General features: G+C 40.4%; 1 protein-coding gene across 3 annotated transcripts in view; it reads left to right on the top strand.

Annotated features, from left to right (window-relative positions):
* ankrd13b (ankyrin repeat domain 13B) overlaps positions 1 to 14,304 on the top strand; it is a 60,649-nt gene extending 46,345 nt beyond the window's left edge. For all 3 annotated transcript variants that reach the window (XM_035955205.2, XM_023285550.3, XM_055012326.1), the window contains 2 exons: positions 2,765 to 2,841; positions 12,121 to 14,304. In XM_035955205.2, the coding sequence (XP_035811098.2) occupies positions 2,765 to 2,841; positions 12,121 to 12,322 (279 nt within the window). In that variant the 3' untranslated portion in view covers positions 12,323 to 14,304. The remainder of the gene's footprint in view (positions 1 to 2,764; positions 2,842 to 12,120) is intronic.
* The last annotated feature ends 506 nt before the right edge of the window (positions 14,305 to 14,810 follow it).

The raw sequence follows: 14,810 nt of genomic DNA, 5'->3' as shown, positions 1-14,810 counted from the left end.
AGTAGTTAACTTCTGAAAATAGAGGGAAAAGAAGTGGAATTACGACTCCAACTCCAGTTTGGTAAAGATGGAGGACAAAAAAACAGCACACAAAAGAAACAGAGGTTCCCCAAAATTCACATTTTGACTTAAATGGCAAAATTGTTCTTCACCTAATCACAGATTTCTAGGATATTTGCAACACGACTTTGTTTTCTTTGAGAAACAGTAAGGACAGATGCATTTCATAAGAAGGATTTTGTGATTCTTACAGAAATAATACCAAGTTCTGAAATCTTACAGAATGGCTGGCTTTTCAAAATAAACACACCACCTCATGGCTTCCCCCTGTACTAAACTATCAAAACAAAATCTCTCTGGGCTTCAAAGGAACTCACCAGACAGTACTAGTACTTCTTACACATATTGATGGACAAGCTATGTGTATGTTTGGGTTCACTTTCAAAATAAGAGTCTATCGAGCTTAGCGAGCAGGTCAATTTCATAGAGTACAAAAAACATTTGAATTTACAAGGAGGCAACAGGATTCTGTGAAGTATGTACACTTTCAAGGTAAAAGCTCAGAGATCGATCGATCAATCAATCAATCAATCAATCAGTTTATTGATATAGCCCTTTACAACAGCCCAAGGGATGACCAAAGTGCTTTTTATAGTAAAAGAGATGTTAAAACAATCTGCTCAGGGTTTGTGACAAATGCTGGCTTTTCAAAATAAAATGTACGTATATAAAGTTTACCTGATGTATAATTATAGCAGGACATATCAACTAGTAGGAGCTGCTTGACACACTCAAAATTTCTTCTGACATTTTCTAGTTGAAAATACCTTTGACTGTACAGAAACAGCTACTTCCTCTCTCTCAGTGTAATTTGTCCATTCACCACTATTTGCTAATTTTGTTGAGCCCAAACATTGTTTTAGCATGTATTCTAGATATTTTACTACTTGCATTTTGAATTTGTTTTCATACTTTGGAGTTCAGAGGACTCCTGTTGTCACTTTACCCTCAACCTGATCAAAAGTCAGTGTCAGAAGTGAGATCCACAAATAAGTGAAGTTGAAACAAGCTCAATTTTCTTAAAGATTATGTCTTAGGGGACATTTTATGCCTTTATTGGGCAGCAACATTGGAGAGTGAGGAATAACGTGGCAAAAGGTACAATCAGCAAGGACATTTGCACAAATGTGGTAAGCATACTTTCCTTCCCCGTTATCGAGTGACCTTAAACAACTTAATTTTATTACAAACTGAAGATAAAATAAAAGTAATTATGGTGTTCTGGTTGGTAAACAAAAGCACTAAACCTTTGCCAAAGGCCTGGGAGAAAAAGCCGAGTGAAAGGGTACAGCAATAGAGCCACTTAAGTAGGCCGAGGCCCAATTTACCAGGACTCAGGTGTTTGCCGTTTTCTGATATCCTACTATACTCTGCTGATTTGCTCCTGAGGCAGGAAGCCTAAACAACCATACAAGCAGCATGCAGTGAGGGAGGGACACAGTGAACTAGCTAAAATATTAAAGCATAAAAGACAGTGAAGCCACAGTAAAAAGAAAAGGATTAAAATAAAATGAAGGAACCAGCTCAGTATATCACAGCATAACATTTTTAATAGGCTCTGTGGGTGCGTATTACCGAGCAAATTTCTAATTAATCAAACCGTATTTCATGAGCCAGGTGTGTAGGAGAGGGACGAGCACATCCAAAAGTTTCAAAAAAGACACCCGCACACTATCTAATTTGCAAGAAAATTTAAAAATTGCAACATTCTGGTATTAGACCTTCATCAGGCGAATGCTTTGGTACAAAGAGAAGCCATCTTAAATAGAAAGCAGCTGTAACTTCAAAACAAATGGACACACCCCACAAACTATAGGAGGCATAAATTGCAAAAACAGTATCCCACCAAATGGCAACGTTCAATAACATGGAAAGTAAGAATCAGAAATTTATCCCAAAAGAATGGGTAGAATCCCCACTGATCCCAATCATAATCTCAAAAAAATGTATGTACATGAACCTGCAGTTATGATGAGGAAATTCCAACAAATTAGGCAGATAATAGGAAACTTAACAAAGAGGAAAGGTAAACATCAATAATAAATGATCTCATTTAGAAATGTACCAGAGAGCTCCCCCTCCTTGGTATAATACATAAATGCAGTCAGCATCTAAGCCTCCAGAATCTATGCAGCTTTTGGAAACTAATTCATCAAACTCCCACAACATCTCTGGAGGTTTATCAGTAATTTAGCCAAGGGTAGAAAATAAAACTAAAAATGTATGTTACGCTGTATAAAACCACTGGTAGCGCAAAACAAAATGATATGATGATATGATGACAATAATAGTTTAGTGGCTAATGTGCTGCTTAATTTTTAACAGGTGCCTCTTATCAATATTAATAGCAGATCCAGTCTAAATATTGGGTGTGAGCACTAAAGAAGCAGAGCCAGGATCAATCTTTCAGCTCATAATTCATAATCAAGCCAGCTAGCTGTCTCTGTGCTGTGTGTGTGTGTGTGTGTGTGTGTGTGTGTGTGTGTGTGTGTGTGTGTGTGTGTGTGTGTGTGTGTGTGTGTGTGTGTGTGTGTGTGTGTGTGTGTGTGTGTGTGTGTGTGTGTGTGTGTTTGTGTGTTTGTGTGTGTGAGGTACTTTGGCACATTAACAGGAAAATGCCGGAGGATGCCGTTGTTTTACCTCCATCTCCCCGTCCATCCACTTCCTGCGCTCGCTTTCTGACTTCCTGTTCCTTTGTGTCTAGGTGACCATCTGGGAGGCGCTGACCAATAGCAAGCCGGGAACTCACCCCCTGTCCTGCGACCCGAGTCGTCTGGAGAGGTCAGAATGAAACTTTCCCTCTTGACATCCACCTGTTGCATTTTCAAAGTCCGCCGTTATCAGGGACCACAGAAAAAGCTTCATAAAAGTGTCAATTAATTAAATGAAAGAATGGCACTTTCATCTTCAAAAGAGCTGAAAACCTCTACATATCCTCCCATTCCTTCACCCGTATTGTCTTCGACTTCCTCTCAGCTCTGTTGTGTGTTGTTGTTCGTCGGTGTTGTTCACTCCTCCATTGTGTTTTTTTCCATTCTGCAGTTTTTTTCCTTCCATCCCTGAGTCACATCCTGTATTCCTGTCCTGTCCTCCCCAGCTCTATTCTCTTATCCATCCTGCTATTCTCCTCTCATCTCCTATCTACTGTGTCTGTGTGTGCATGTGTGTGTTTGTGTGTATGTGTGTGTGTTTGCAGAGAGAGAGCAGAAGTTGAGGATGAGAGAATTTCCTGCTTTCACAGACAACAGTGCCGTAGTTGACTTTAGCCTGTTATCTTTAGACAGTGTTTCTCTCTCCGTCTTCCCTATTTGTAGATGAGTGCCTGGATACACACATTGCCCTGTTCTCTCTTTCCCTTTTCTTTTTTCTTTTTTTGACACAGTCTTGCCGCTGCAGTGTTTACTTGTGCCCAAGTTATTTCGTTAGAGGAAACCGTTGCAGTTGTAGACCACGATAAGACAGAACTTGCACTGCCGAGCTTCTACAGCAGACTAAAATAAGCTCATGTAAAATTATCCACATGAGATAATAAGTGGAGAAAGTAGCCATTAAAAGTTTGTCTAGTGTCCTGCGGGTGTAATTTGCAGAGAAAATCCTCGACTTTTAACTCAACTGAATCTTAAGTGCAGCTATTTATCATCTAAATAATGAATGTTAAACAACAATCTTCTGAAAGGTTAAGAAACAGCTTGCTTGGTAGGTTATTGTTGTGATGAGAACAAATTATTGCCAGAAACTACATTTTTTTTTTTTTTTTTTGAACTTAGTTTTTATTTCAAATTCAACAATTTATACATAAATGTTCACAATTCTTTAATTTTCCTTTTTTGTTTACAGCTGTATCTATACATGTACAAGGATAGGCGCAATAATGAAATAAATTAAAAGGAAACCCAACAAGATGGATATGGCTTAAATCTATCATGGGGGGAAGGAAAGAAAAAAAAAAAAAAAAAAAAAAAAAAGGGGAGGGGGGGGCAAGAGGCAGAAAGAGAATTCATGTATATATGTGTGTGTGTGTATGTATGTGTGTGTGTATAAGTATATGGTAGCATCAGCTTAGGAGCAGTATGGTAATGGCAGGATTCCATCTTTTCATAAATTTCTCTTTCTGTAGTCTCAGGGTATATGTTATGCGTTCCATGTGGTAAATTTCCAATACTTTCTCAGTCCAACTACTGTATGTTGGAGGGTCAGGTTTGAGCCATTTAATTGTTATACATTTGAGGGCTGCTGTAATAAGTATTTGTAAGAGGTATTTTTTAGCTCTACCGTCAATGCCTACTGGTGTTAGGCCCAGTAGTGCCACAGTTGGATCTTTTGTAAACTTTTGATGAAATATCATTTCGAGAGCTTTAAAAACATCCTCCCAAAATGTTTTTAATTTCGTACATGTCCAGAATATATGGGTATGGTTGCCAATTTGTGTACCACAATTTCTCCAACATGTACTAGAATGTGCTGGGCCCAGTTTTGACAGTATGGCTGGCGTCCTGAAGAATCTCATTATTACCTTCCACTTGAATTCCCTCCATGAATTGGAATTGGTTACAAGTTGGGCTTCAGTACATATTTCGTCCCATGTATCCTCTGGTATATCTGCATTCATTTCAGTTTCCCATCTTCTTTTTATCTGCAGTGTATTATTGAAGGTCATATCCGAAAATGTATGGTAAAAACAGCCTATAATCTTCTTACTCTCATTTCCAGTTAGTAATTTTAACAGAGACTCCTCAATTGGAGTGGGCTCCAAAACTTTATCCCATTCTTTATGTTTCGTTAAAAATGTCCTTAATTGTAAATATCTAAAGAAATCAGTGTTAGGGAGTTTGAATTCCTCTTTCAGGTGTTCAAATGATTTTAGGCTCCTATCCCCATGAAGTTGATATAGTTGATATAGTTTACTGAGTCCATGTTCTGACCACTTCCTAAACCCTGCATCCATATGGGAGGGAGCAAAATCCTTCATAAATCCAATATCAGTTAATGCTGAAATTGTTTTAGGCAATCCAAACGATACTTTTATTTTCCTCCAGATATTTAAAGTGATTCTGGTCCATTCACCCATCTGAATGTCCCCAGATGAGATGTCTATGAATGGCAAGGCATGTAGGGGAGTAGAACACAGACTTTTCTCTATATTTAGCCAGCGTGTATCTGAGAGATCCTGAATCCATATTGTTAAGGGCCTTAACTGTGCAGCCCAGAAATAGTGCCTAAGGTGCGGGAGTTTAAGGCCTCCATGGGATTTAGGAAGCTGTAGTGTTTTCAGTCTGACTCTTGGCCGTCGCCCTTGCCAAATGAACTTTGAGAAAAGTCTATCTAATTTATCAAACGTGGATTTAGGAATATCAATTGGCAACATCTGAAATAGGTATAGAAGCTTAGGAATTATATTCATCCGTAAACTTTCTATACGGCCCAACAGAGATAATGGAAGAGTTGACCATCGGTCTAGATCTCTGCTAATTTCCTGAGTTATAGGTTTGTAGTTTGTATTATATAAGTTTTTTAATGTTGGTGGAATTTGAATGCCAAGGTATCTAATACCATTCTTTGGCCATTTAAATCCACTCTGAAGTTTAACTGACTGTGAGATATTACCACTTATATCCATAGCTATGGTTTTGTCTACATTTACTTTATAGCCTGAGAAGAACCCATATGTTGAAATGAGATCTTTTAGGTGAGGGATTGTAGTTGCAGGTTCAGTTAAATATAAAAGAACGTCATCTGCGTACAGCGATAGCTTGTGAAGTTCTCCATTTATTGTTAGTCCCTTTATGTTAATATTATCTCTAATCAGTTGGGCTAGTGGTTCAATGCAAATATTAAACAATAGAGGTGATAGGGAGCAGCCCTGTCTGCACCCACGTTCAAGGGCAAAGCGATCTGATAGGAACCCATTAACTTTAACAGCAGCTTGCGGATCAGAGTACAATGTTTGTATCCACTTAATGAAACTTGGGCCAAACTTAAGACGTTTTAATAATTGGAATAAGTATTTCCAGGATACTCGGTCGAATGCTTTTTGGGCATCAAGTGATAATATCATGGCTTCCTTCTTCTGTGTTCCTGTGTGGGTTACAAGGTTCAACAGTCTTCTAATATTGTCTCCATAATTCCTCCCTGTAATAAACCCGGTCTGATCCGGATGGATAATTTGTGTTATAACTCTATTGACGCGTCTTGCTAAAATAGCTGTTAGTATACGTAAGTCTGTATTCAGCAATGATATAGGCCTATACGATTCACATTTAGTGGGATCCTTGCCTTCCTTCTGTATGACAACTATGGCTGCCTCCCTCCAGGAGGGAGCCATAGTCCCTGATTGTAGTGCATAATGGTAGGCTTTTAATAGCAAGGGTGATATCGTCTCTTTAAATGTTTTATAAAATTCGTTAATATATCCATCCGGGCCAGGACTTTTATTATTTTTCAGAGTGGAGATTACCTGTTGTATTTCTGATTCTCTGATTGGTTCGTCTAGCTCTTTTGCCATAGACTCAGATAATTCCTGTAATTCGATATCTTTCAAGAATTTGGCCAACTCCTCATCATCAGTGCAAGTGTCCGTATTACTATACATGGATTTGTAAAATCCTGCAAACTCCTGTGAGATTTCGTCTGGTCTTGTGATTATTGAATTATTGCACTGTAACTTATGTACGATATTAGATGACTGCTGTTTTTTTAGTCTTAATGCTAGCAATCTGCTTGCCCTGTTACCATTTTCATAATATTTTTGGTTGGTAAACCTTAAGTTGGCCTCAATCTTTTCTGTTAATAAGATGTTTAAGTCTCTGCGAGCTTGTTTAAGGGTATCAAGTAGATAAGAGGTTGGTGTTCTCTTATGTTGCTGCTCCAGTTTTTTAATTTTATCCTCTAATTCAGTTTGTTTTGCTTCCCTTCTCTTCTTTTTTGCACTTGCAAATGAAATAATGCATCCTCTAATATATGCCTTTGCACAGTCCCACAGAATAAGAGGTGATATTTCAGGTGAGGTATTTATATCCAAGTAATTTTTCAGTTCAGTTTTTATAAGTGTAAGGAAATCTTTATCATTTAGAAGTGAAGCATTCAATCTCCACTGTTTGGTTTTAGACCTGTGGCCCAAATCCCATATTAGCTCAAGTGGTGCATGGTCAGACAGAGTAATTGGTAGAATCTTTATACCTTCTATCCTATGCATCTCTGATTTGGGAGTAAAAAAGAGATCGATTCTTGAATAGGATGAGTGTCTGTGGGAGTAAAATGTGAAATCTCTGCCTTTGGGATGTTTACTTCTCCAGACATCTACCAGGCCTGACTCTGTGGATAAGTATTTTAGCATTTTGCTCATTCTTGGTGTAGAGGCCTTGGAGGGAGGTTGTCTATCTGTGAATTGAGACATGGTGCAGTTAAAGTCCCCTCCCAGCAGAAGGATACCCGTACTGTGTTGTAGTATTGTAGTAAATATTTTACTTATAAAACCAGGTATATCCTCATTTGGAGCATATATATTCATGAGAGAGACTTGTGTTCCATCAATAGACCCATTCACTAAGATAAATCTTCCTTCAGAGTCTTTATGAACAAGACTTGATGAAAAATTAACCTGTCTATGTATTAGAATAGAAACCCCCCTCCTTCTGCCTGACTGGTGCGATGAGTAAAACACTTTATCAGCCCATGATTTTTTCAGTTTGTCATGTTCTATATCTGATAGGTGGGTCTCTTGTAGGAATGCAATCTGACAATTAATCTTTCTTAATTGGTTGAGGATTTTCTTCCTCTTTATGGGGCTATGAAGCCCTTTGACATTGTAGCTTATGACCTTAAGTGATCCCATGGCTTAAATGGTAAGATGAGAGTTGGATGTGACGTTTAGTAAATGTGTGGGTTTGTGTATGGGTGTGGATGCGCAAGTTTGCTGAGATAAATGAGGGGTAGGAAATGTATTGTGGTAATATGTATTAAGAGGGGAGCCAAATCTATGAATAGAGAGATAACAGGGATATATACATGTATACATGTAGAAAAGAGAGTTACGAATATGGAGCATCGTGCCTATCCAAAACATACAAACGTGTAGTGATAATCTTGTACTCAGAATACTTTAGAACTAAATGTACAGCTGTATTATCAATATTACTCTGGGATCCCCAGGGAACAATGGGATCTGAACAAATAGAACAGAACAGGGCATGGAAAACAATGAACTCAACCAACATTAGAGTCTCGTCAGTTCTTTGGGACCAGGTCCCCGGCTGCAGGTCAGAACAGGCAGCTGTGCGAGCAAAGTTTGAGGTAGCTCGCCTTTGCTTGGGTGAAAAGCCAAACAGAAAAATTATAACAAAACGCTCAGGCTCCTGCACATCCTAATCATGTAATGTATGAACATAGCGACATCTTAATACTGACATGGGAATATATTGTATAGAGAGATTATTATTAGAGCTATAAATTCCCTCCTTCTCATGTCTTTATCCCACCTGTAACATATAACAGCTGGCGTGTCGCCACCACCGGTGATGATATCATAGTAATGTACTCACGTATGCAGATGTGGGGAATTTATACATTTATCAGCTCCGATCAGTGTTCAGTTTCATCAGCGGGGATTACGTTTTTCTTAACATAATCCAAAGCTTTAGTAGCATCAACGAACTCCTTTTCCACGTTGTTGTGGGAGATGCGAAACTTGGCTGGGTAGAAAAGTCCATAGCGGATTCCCTGCCTCCCCCGTAGCATCCTCCTGACCTCCGTGAAAGCCGCTCTAGCTTTAGCGACATTTGCTGTGTAATCCGGGAACATGGCGATCGGATTTCCTTTGTATTTGAGTTGTCCTGCACGGTCACGGGCTCTCCTCAGAATGTCCATAACATCTCCCTCGTTGTGCAGTCTTGCGATTATTACACGTGGTGTGTCCCCCGGTCTTCTCTGTATTAGGCTGCGGTGTGAACGCTCCACCCGTACCTCTTTCTCCATCTGCAGCACTTCCTGGATAAGTTTGGAAACAGCTGTGGGAGAGCTTGATCCTGGGTGTTCCGGTACACCAGTAATCCGTATATTCCCTCTCCGCATCCTGCCCTCCAAGTCCTCACACTTTTCTTGTAGATCTTTCATTTGTTTATTGAGGTCTTGCACTGTCTCTTGTACCGACACAACTTCATCGGACCACGTTGACAGCCCCGCTTCTACAGTTTTTACGTGGGCCTTCACCTGCTCGATTTCCGTGCGTATTGCGGCTGTGTTGTTCACAATCTCAGTTTTTACGGCCTTTATTTCCTTCGTCAGAGAGTCGAATTCCTCTGCCAGGGTACTCTTCAGCTCTTCTCTTATAACGGAGGATATTTCTTTTCTCAGGGATGAGAGAATGTCAGCTTTGACGGATGCAATATCCATGGCGGACCCCTCCGCAGGTGCGGGTGTGGCCTTATCCGGGCTGTGTGAACTCTTTGACGAGGATGTGTTGGGCCTTGTGTTGGACGATCCGTCGTACTTATATTTTCGAAGGTTCGCCGCCATCCACGCCAATTTCGCCGAGCTTTTGTCACGCTCTAGTTTATTGCAATATATTTTAAGAGTTCTGTCAGTTATTTCAGATAGGAATGTCGTTTAATTATGAAATTATTTAGGATTCTGCAGGAGCCCTCAAGAGTGCGACTTACTCCATTTGTGCCTCGCTAGCGCCCCAGAAACTACATTTTTAACTGAATTTGGTAATTAACTTGGAAAAAAATGCTATCATTATTTAGGTGTGTTCTTTCTCTGGAGGATATCTCTGGAGGCATCAAGACAACAACAGAAATTTTAAGGCAATCTGCAACTAACATCAATGGTAACTAGTAGGTTTTAAAATAATCCACCAATCCTGAAAATATAAAAGAATATAATAAATGGAATTTGATCTGGACAGATCCAGATTTTTAGGCAGCTCTTCCACAGGGCTTCACAGCTCTTCTTGATGGACTAAAGGGCTGAAAGACGAAGCAAAGTCACAGTGAAGGATAAACACCAGCAAAAGGAAGTGTAGCACCCGATGATGTGGTTATTTACTGAAAAATGCCTGAAAAGTTTTTTTTTTTGATGTGGTTATTTACTGAAAAATGCCTGAAAAGTTTTTTTTTTAACTTCACTTGACTGAAAATGTAATAAAACCAAGCAATGTAATAACTTGATCAAGAATCCAGTAACATTTTCTAATTGATAAAATGTAAAACCCTTCAGATTGCCTGAAAACTAATATTGTAAAACTATGTACATTTTCAGTTCAGAGCGCTACATTTTCTGTTTTATGAATTTAATATACACTCAACAGCCACTTTATTAGGTACACCTGTTCAATTGCTTGTGAATACAATTATCACATGGCCACAACTCAGTGCATTTATTCATGTAGACGTGGTCAAGACAACTTGATGAAGTTCAAACTAAGCATCACAATCAGGAGGAAAGGGGATTTAAGTGCCTTTCAACATGGCATGGTGCCAGATGTGCTGGTCTCTAGAGTTTACAGAGAATGGTCTGAAAAGAGAAAATATCCAGTGAGCAGCAGTTGTGGGGATGAAAATGCCTCGTTGATGTGAAAGATCAGAAGAGAATGGACAGACTGGTTGGAGATGATAGAAAAGGCAACAGTAACTCAAATAACCACTGGTTACAACCAAGGAATGCAGAATACCATCTCTGAACGCACAATACGTCCAACCTTGAAGAAGATGGACTACAGCAGCAGAAGGCCACACTAGGTGCCACTCCTGTCAGCTAAGAACAGAATACTGAAGCTACAATTGGCATAGCCTCACCAAAATTGGACAATAGAAGATTAGAAAAACATTTCCTGGTTTGATGAGTCTCCATTTTGGCTGCAACATTCAGATGGTCAGAATTTGGCGTAAACACCATAAAAGCATGGATCCATCCTGCCTTGTATCAAAGGTTCAGGCTGCTGGTGTAATGGTGTGGGAGATATTTCCTTGGAACATTTTGAGCCCTTTAGTACCGACTGAGCATTGTTTAAACACCACAGCATTGTTAGCATAGTTGCTAACCATGTTCATCCCTTCATGACTACAGTGTACTCATCTTCTGATGCTACTTCCTGCAGGATAATGCTCCATGTCACAAAGCTTAAATCATCTCAAACTGGTTTCTTGAACACGAAAATGAGTTCACTGTACTCCAATGGCCTCCACAGTCACCAGATCTCAGTCCAATAGAACCTTTGGGATGTGGTGGAACGTGAGATTGCATCATGGATGTGCAGCTGACAAATCTGCAGCAACTTTGTGATGCTATCATGTAAATATGGACCAAAATCTCTGAGGAATGTTTCCAAATCCTTGTTGAAAATACGCCATGAAGAATTAAGTCAGTTCTGAAGACAAAAGGGGTTCCGACCTTTTACTAGCAAGGTGTATCTAATATAGTGGCCAGTGAGTGTCCATTAGTTGGAACTGAATAATGACTATTGGGTTAAAGTGCAGATTTAGAGCACTCTGCAGCCACATACACATGGACAGAAACTTAGGGATAAGCAACATCCTGGTGGGTGATGCTACTGGAAAAATCCAGAATTCCAGGTCAGATAAGCTTCTTAGCAGCACTGTAGTGCTCCCTAAACCTTCCTCTTCACTCCCTACGCTACAGATTTCTAACAAAACACTGCCTTATGAAAACAGTCACAAACTAACACACCAGCTCTTGGTAACACACTCAGTGACACCTGATATAAACATACATAACCGGTCATAAATGTTTGTTTCACCTGGTGATAGAAGGTTTTAATGGATCTTTCAATGTCCAGTTGACAACATTTCAGATATTTTATTGCATTATTGGACTTTTATAATATTTTTTATGCAGTTTAAGTGCAAATTTTATTATATTTTCAGGTGTCATTACATTTTTAGTAAATTAATAGATTATTGGTTGCTATAGGGATGTTAGGGATTGACTAATCTTTCAAACAGTCCATAATTCTGAACAATGTTTAATGAAACTTTCCGGTCCATGTTTTCATTGGTAGTGCATAGGTTTTTTTTTAGCTGTATTTGTCTCTATTTGTCTACCCAGGACCCCCCAGCACAAGCCCCGCCCCCCCTGCAGCCTCTCCTCCACCCCCTCCAAGAAGCCACCGAACCCTTGCAGCTACGACGAGCAGCTCCGCATCGCCATGGAGATCTCGGCCCGGGAGCAGGAGGAGGCGGAGCTCCGACGGCGGCAGGAGGAAGAGGAGCTGCAGCGCATCATCCAGCTGTCGCTCATGGAGAAGTGAGAGCCGAGCGGCCCAGCAAGGCGGGTCTGCGGGGAAGGGTCTGGACCGAGGACACGTGGGAGAACAGGGCACAACTGGCTAGTTTAAGCACATCCTGCAAGCGGCTGGAAACAAAACGTCCAAGTCATCTTTCATACGATCAAATCGCCACCTCCTCTCTTCTCCCATCGCCTCAGCCAGACCTTTTCCCATGAAGCCATACGGTGACGTGGCTGTCCGGCCAGAGAGACACACCGGTTTCCTCTTTCTGGTGCCACATGGTACTTTCCTGACCAGTGCCAGTTTACAACCAACAATACATCCAATATAGGTTTAGACGAACGCCTCCTTGGAGGACAGATTTCTGAATGTTTGCAGGTGTATGTGTGTGTGTTTCAAAACCAGCTCTCCGCACAGGGGGTCAACAGATCAGCTTCTGTCCCAGAAACATAGTGTGTTAGGCCAAATCCCTGCTCCAGCACTAACACACACGCCCACCGAGTCCTTTTGCCACCGAGTCGTGTGGTTTTCAGCTGTGATTGTGCGTAAAAGGACAAAAGTGACAGGGTCAGACGTGTGGAGAATACTGTAACCTTCCTCTGTAACAAGTTGAGTTGAATGTCGACAAACCATCTGACTTCCTCAGTTTTTAATGAAAATTTTCCAGAAAAGGGGGACTATTTCATTTCTCTTTTTTTTTCATTTGCACAAAATCCAGATGTACTGTACTTAGCTTGTGGGTGGATCACATATATGACTGTTAATGAAGTGTGAGCACAAAGTTCTAGTCGCAGCCCGGAGCACAGATACAGTCATGGATGAAAGCACTGGCACCCCTGGAACCTATAGCGAGATCTCAAAATTGCTGTTGCAAGAAGGCACCCGTCAAATCTGAGAGACCTGGAGCAATTTGCAAAAGAAGAGTGGTCCAAAATTCCATTTGAGAGGTGTAAGAAGCTTGTTGATGGTTATAGGAAGTGACTGGTTTCAGTTACTTCTTCCACAGTGTGTGCGACCAAATACTGAGTTGAGGGTGCCAACAATTTTGTCTGGCCCATTTTTTGAGTTTTGTGTAAAATTATGTAAATTATGGCTTTGTTCTTCTGCTTTTTTGTGTTTTTCCAATGCACATCAAGGAAATAAACACATGTATACCAAAAACATTTGTAATTGCAACAATTTCTGGGAGAAATGGTGTATTTTCTGGAAAAATTCCAAGGGTGCCAATACTTTCGTCCATGACTGTATGATCAGACTAGCAGATGAACACTTGGTGTACTAACTATACTGTACGAGTTTGTCGCAGGCCTGTGTGTAATAAAAACAACGAGGGGACGTTGCCAGTGATTTGTGAGGTTATTGTGGTATAGAGATGTTACACTGAACGAGCTCTCCTGTAAATTTGCATCCTCTCACCTGACATGAGCGGATGAATTTCTGTGTTTCTGTGTAGTCACGGTACATGACGTCTACAATATTTCAGCATGGGGTTTCATTTTGTCCGGCTTGCCTGGAGACCTGCAACATCAGAGCGCGCTCTCTGCGGGGGTACGAACCCTGGAAGAAACACTGTAAAGGCTATCAACAGCAACTTTAGGTTTCATTGCACCCAAACAGCAACATGATGAAAGCAAGTGTTGAATCGTTGCCGCCCCCAAAAAAACAACCGAATGTCGTCTCATAATTGTAATATTGCAGTTGTCAAGCCTAGTCCAACACCGAGGGACGTGTTTTGTTGCAAAGCAGGCGTGTGCTGTCCTTTTCTCTTTTTCTAAAAAAAAATGATTCCTTTGAACGAAATGTCAAACTTTCACACTCTGATATTAGCACAAACTGAGGAGAACCACCTCCCTCTCCTCTGTAACTCATTGTCAAGCTTGCCTGGTTAATACTAATTTTTTTTACTTTCTAAAAAACGCTGCAGAAAACGGAGATGCAGCAGGGTGTTTTCATGCTGGGGAAGTGATAATTCAGATGATTCCAATAAAGAAACATGTTTTGGAGCAGCAACGTGCGAGTGGGTTATTTCTTGTATGTTTTTGTTTGGCTGGGACTTTAACGCATTAATTTCGATTAATTAATTACAGAAAAAAATCACGCATTAAAACAAAAACGCATTTGACCGCACCTTCCTCAGTTTCCAGTCCAGTAGGTGGCGCTAATGAACCTAAAGTGTGTTTTCCAGCCAAGCACAGGAAGCACTAAGTGACGTAGCGCACAAGAAAGTTTGGTGAACAGAGAAGGAAGACGAGACCACATTGAGTTTGTTATGCAGAAAGTTATATCAGCTTGGATAAAAGCCTGGTTGTGTGCAAATTGTGAAACAAAGAGTTTTCTTATCACCGCAGCACTTCAAGCCGACGGTATCACCTCAATGCAAAACATGTTGCTGTTAGCACCAGAGCTAACGTTAGCTACGACAGTCTACTGGCTAACGGTGGAGCCTAGAAAAAGAACCGTCAAAATGACACCATGTATCAGACCCAGAAACTATGAAAACAGAATGAAT

Source organism: Amphiprion ocellaris, chromosome 7 (assembly GCF_022539595.1).
Source record: "Amphiprion ocellaris isolate individual 3 ecotype Okinawa chromosome 7, ASM2253959v1, whole genome shotgun sequence".
Taxonomy (NCBI): Eukaryota; Metazoa; Chordata; class Actinopteri; family Pomacentridae; genus Amphiprion; species Amphiprion ocellaris.
This window is presented reverse-complemented; position numbering and strand designations above follow the sequence as displayed.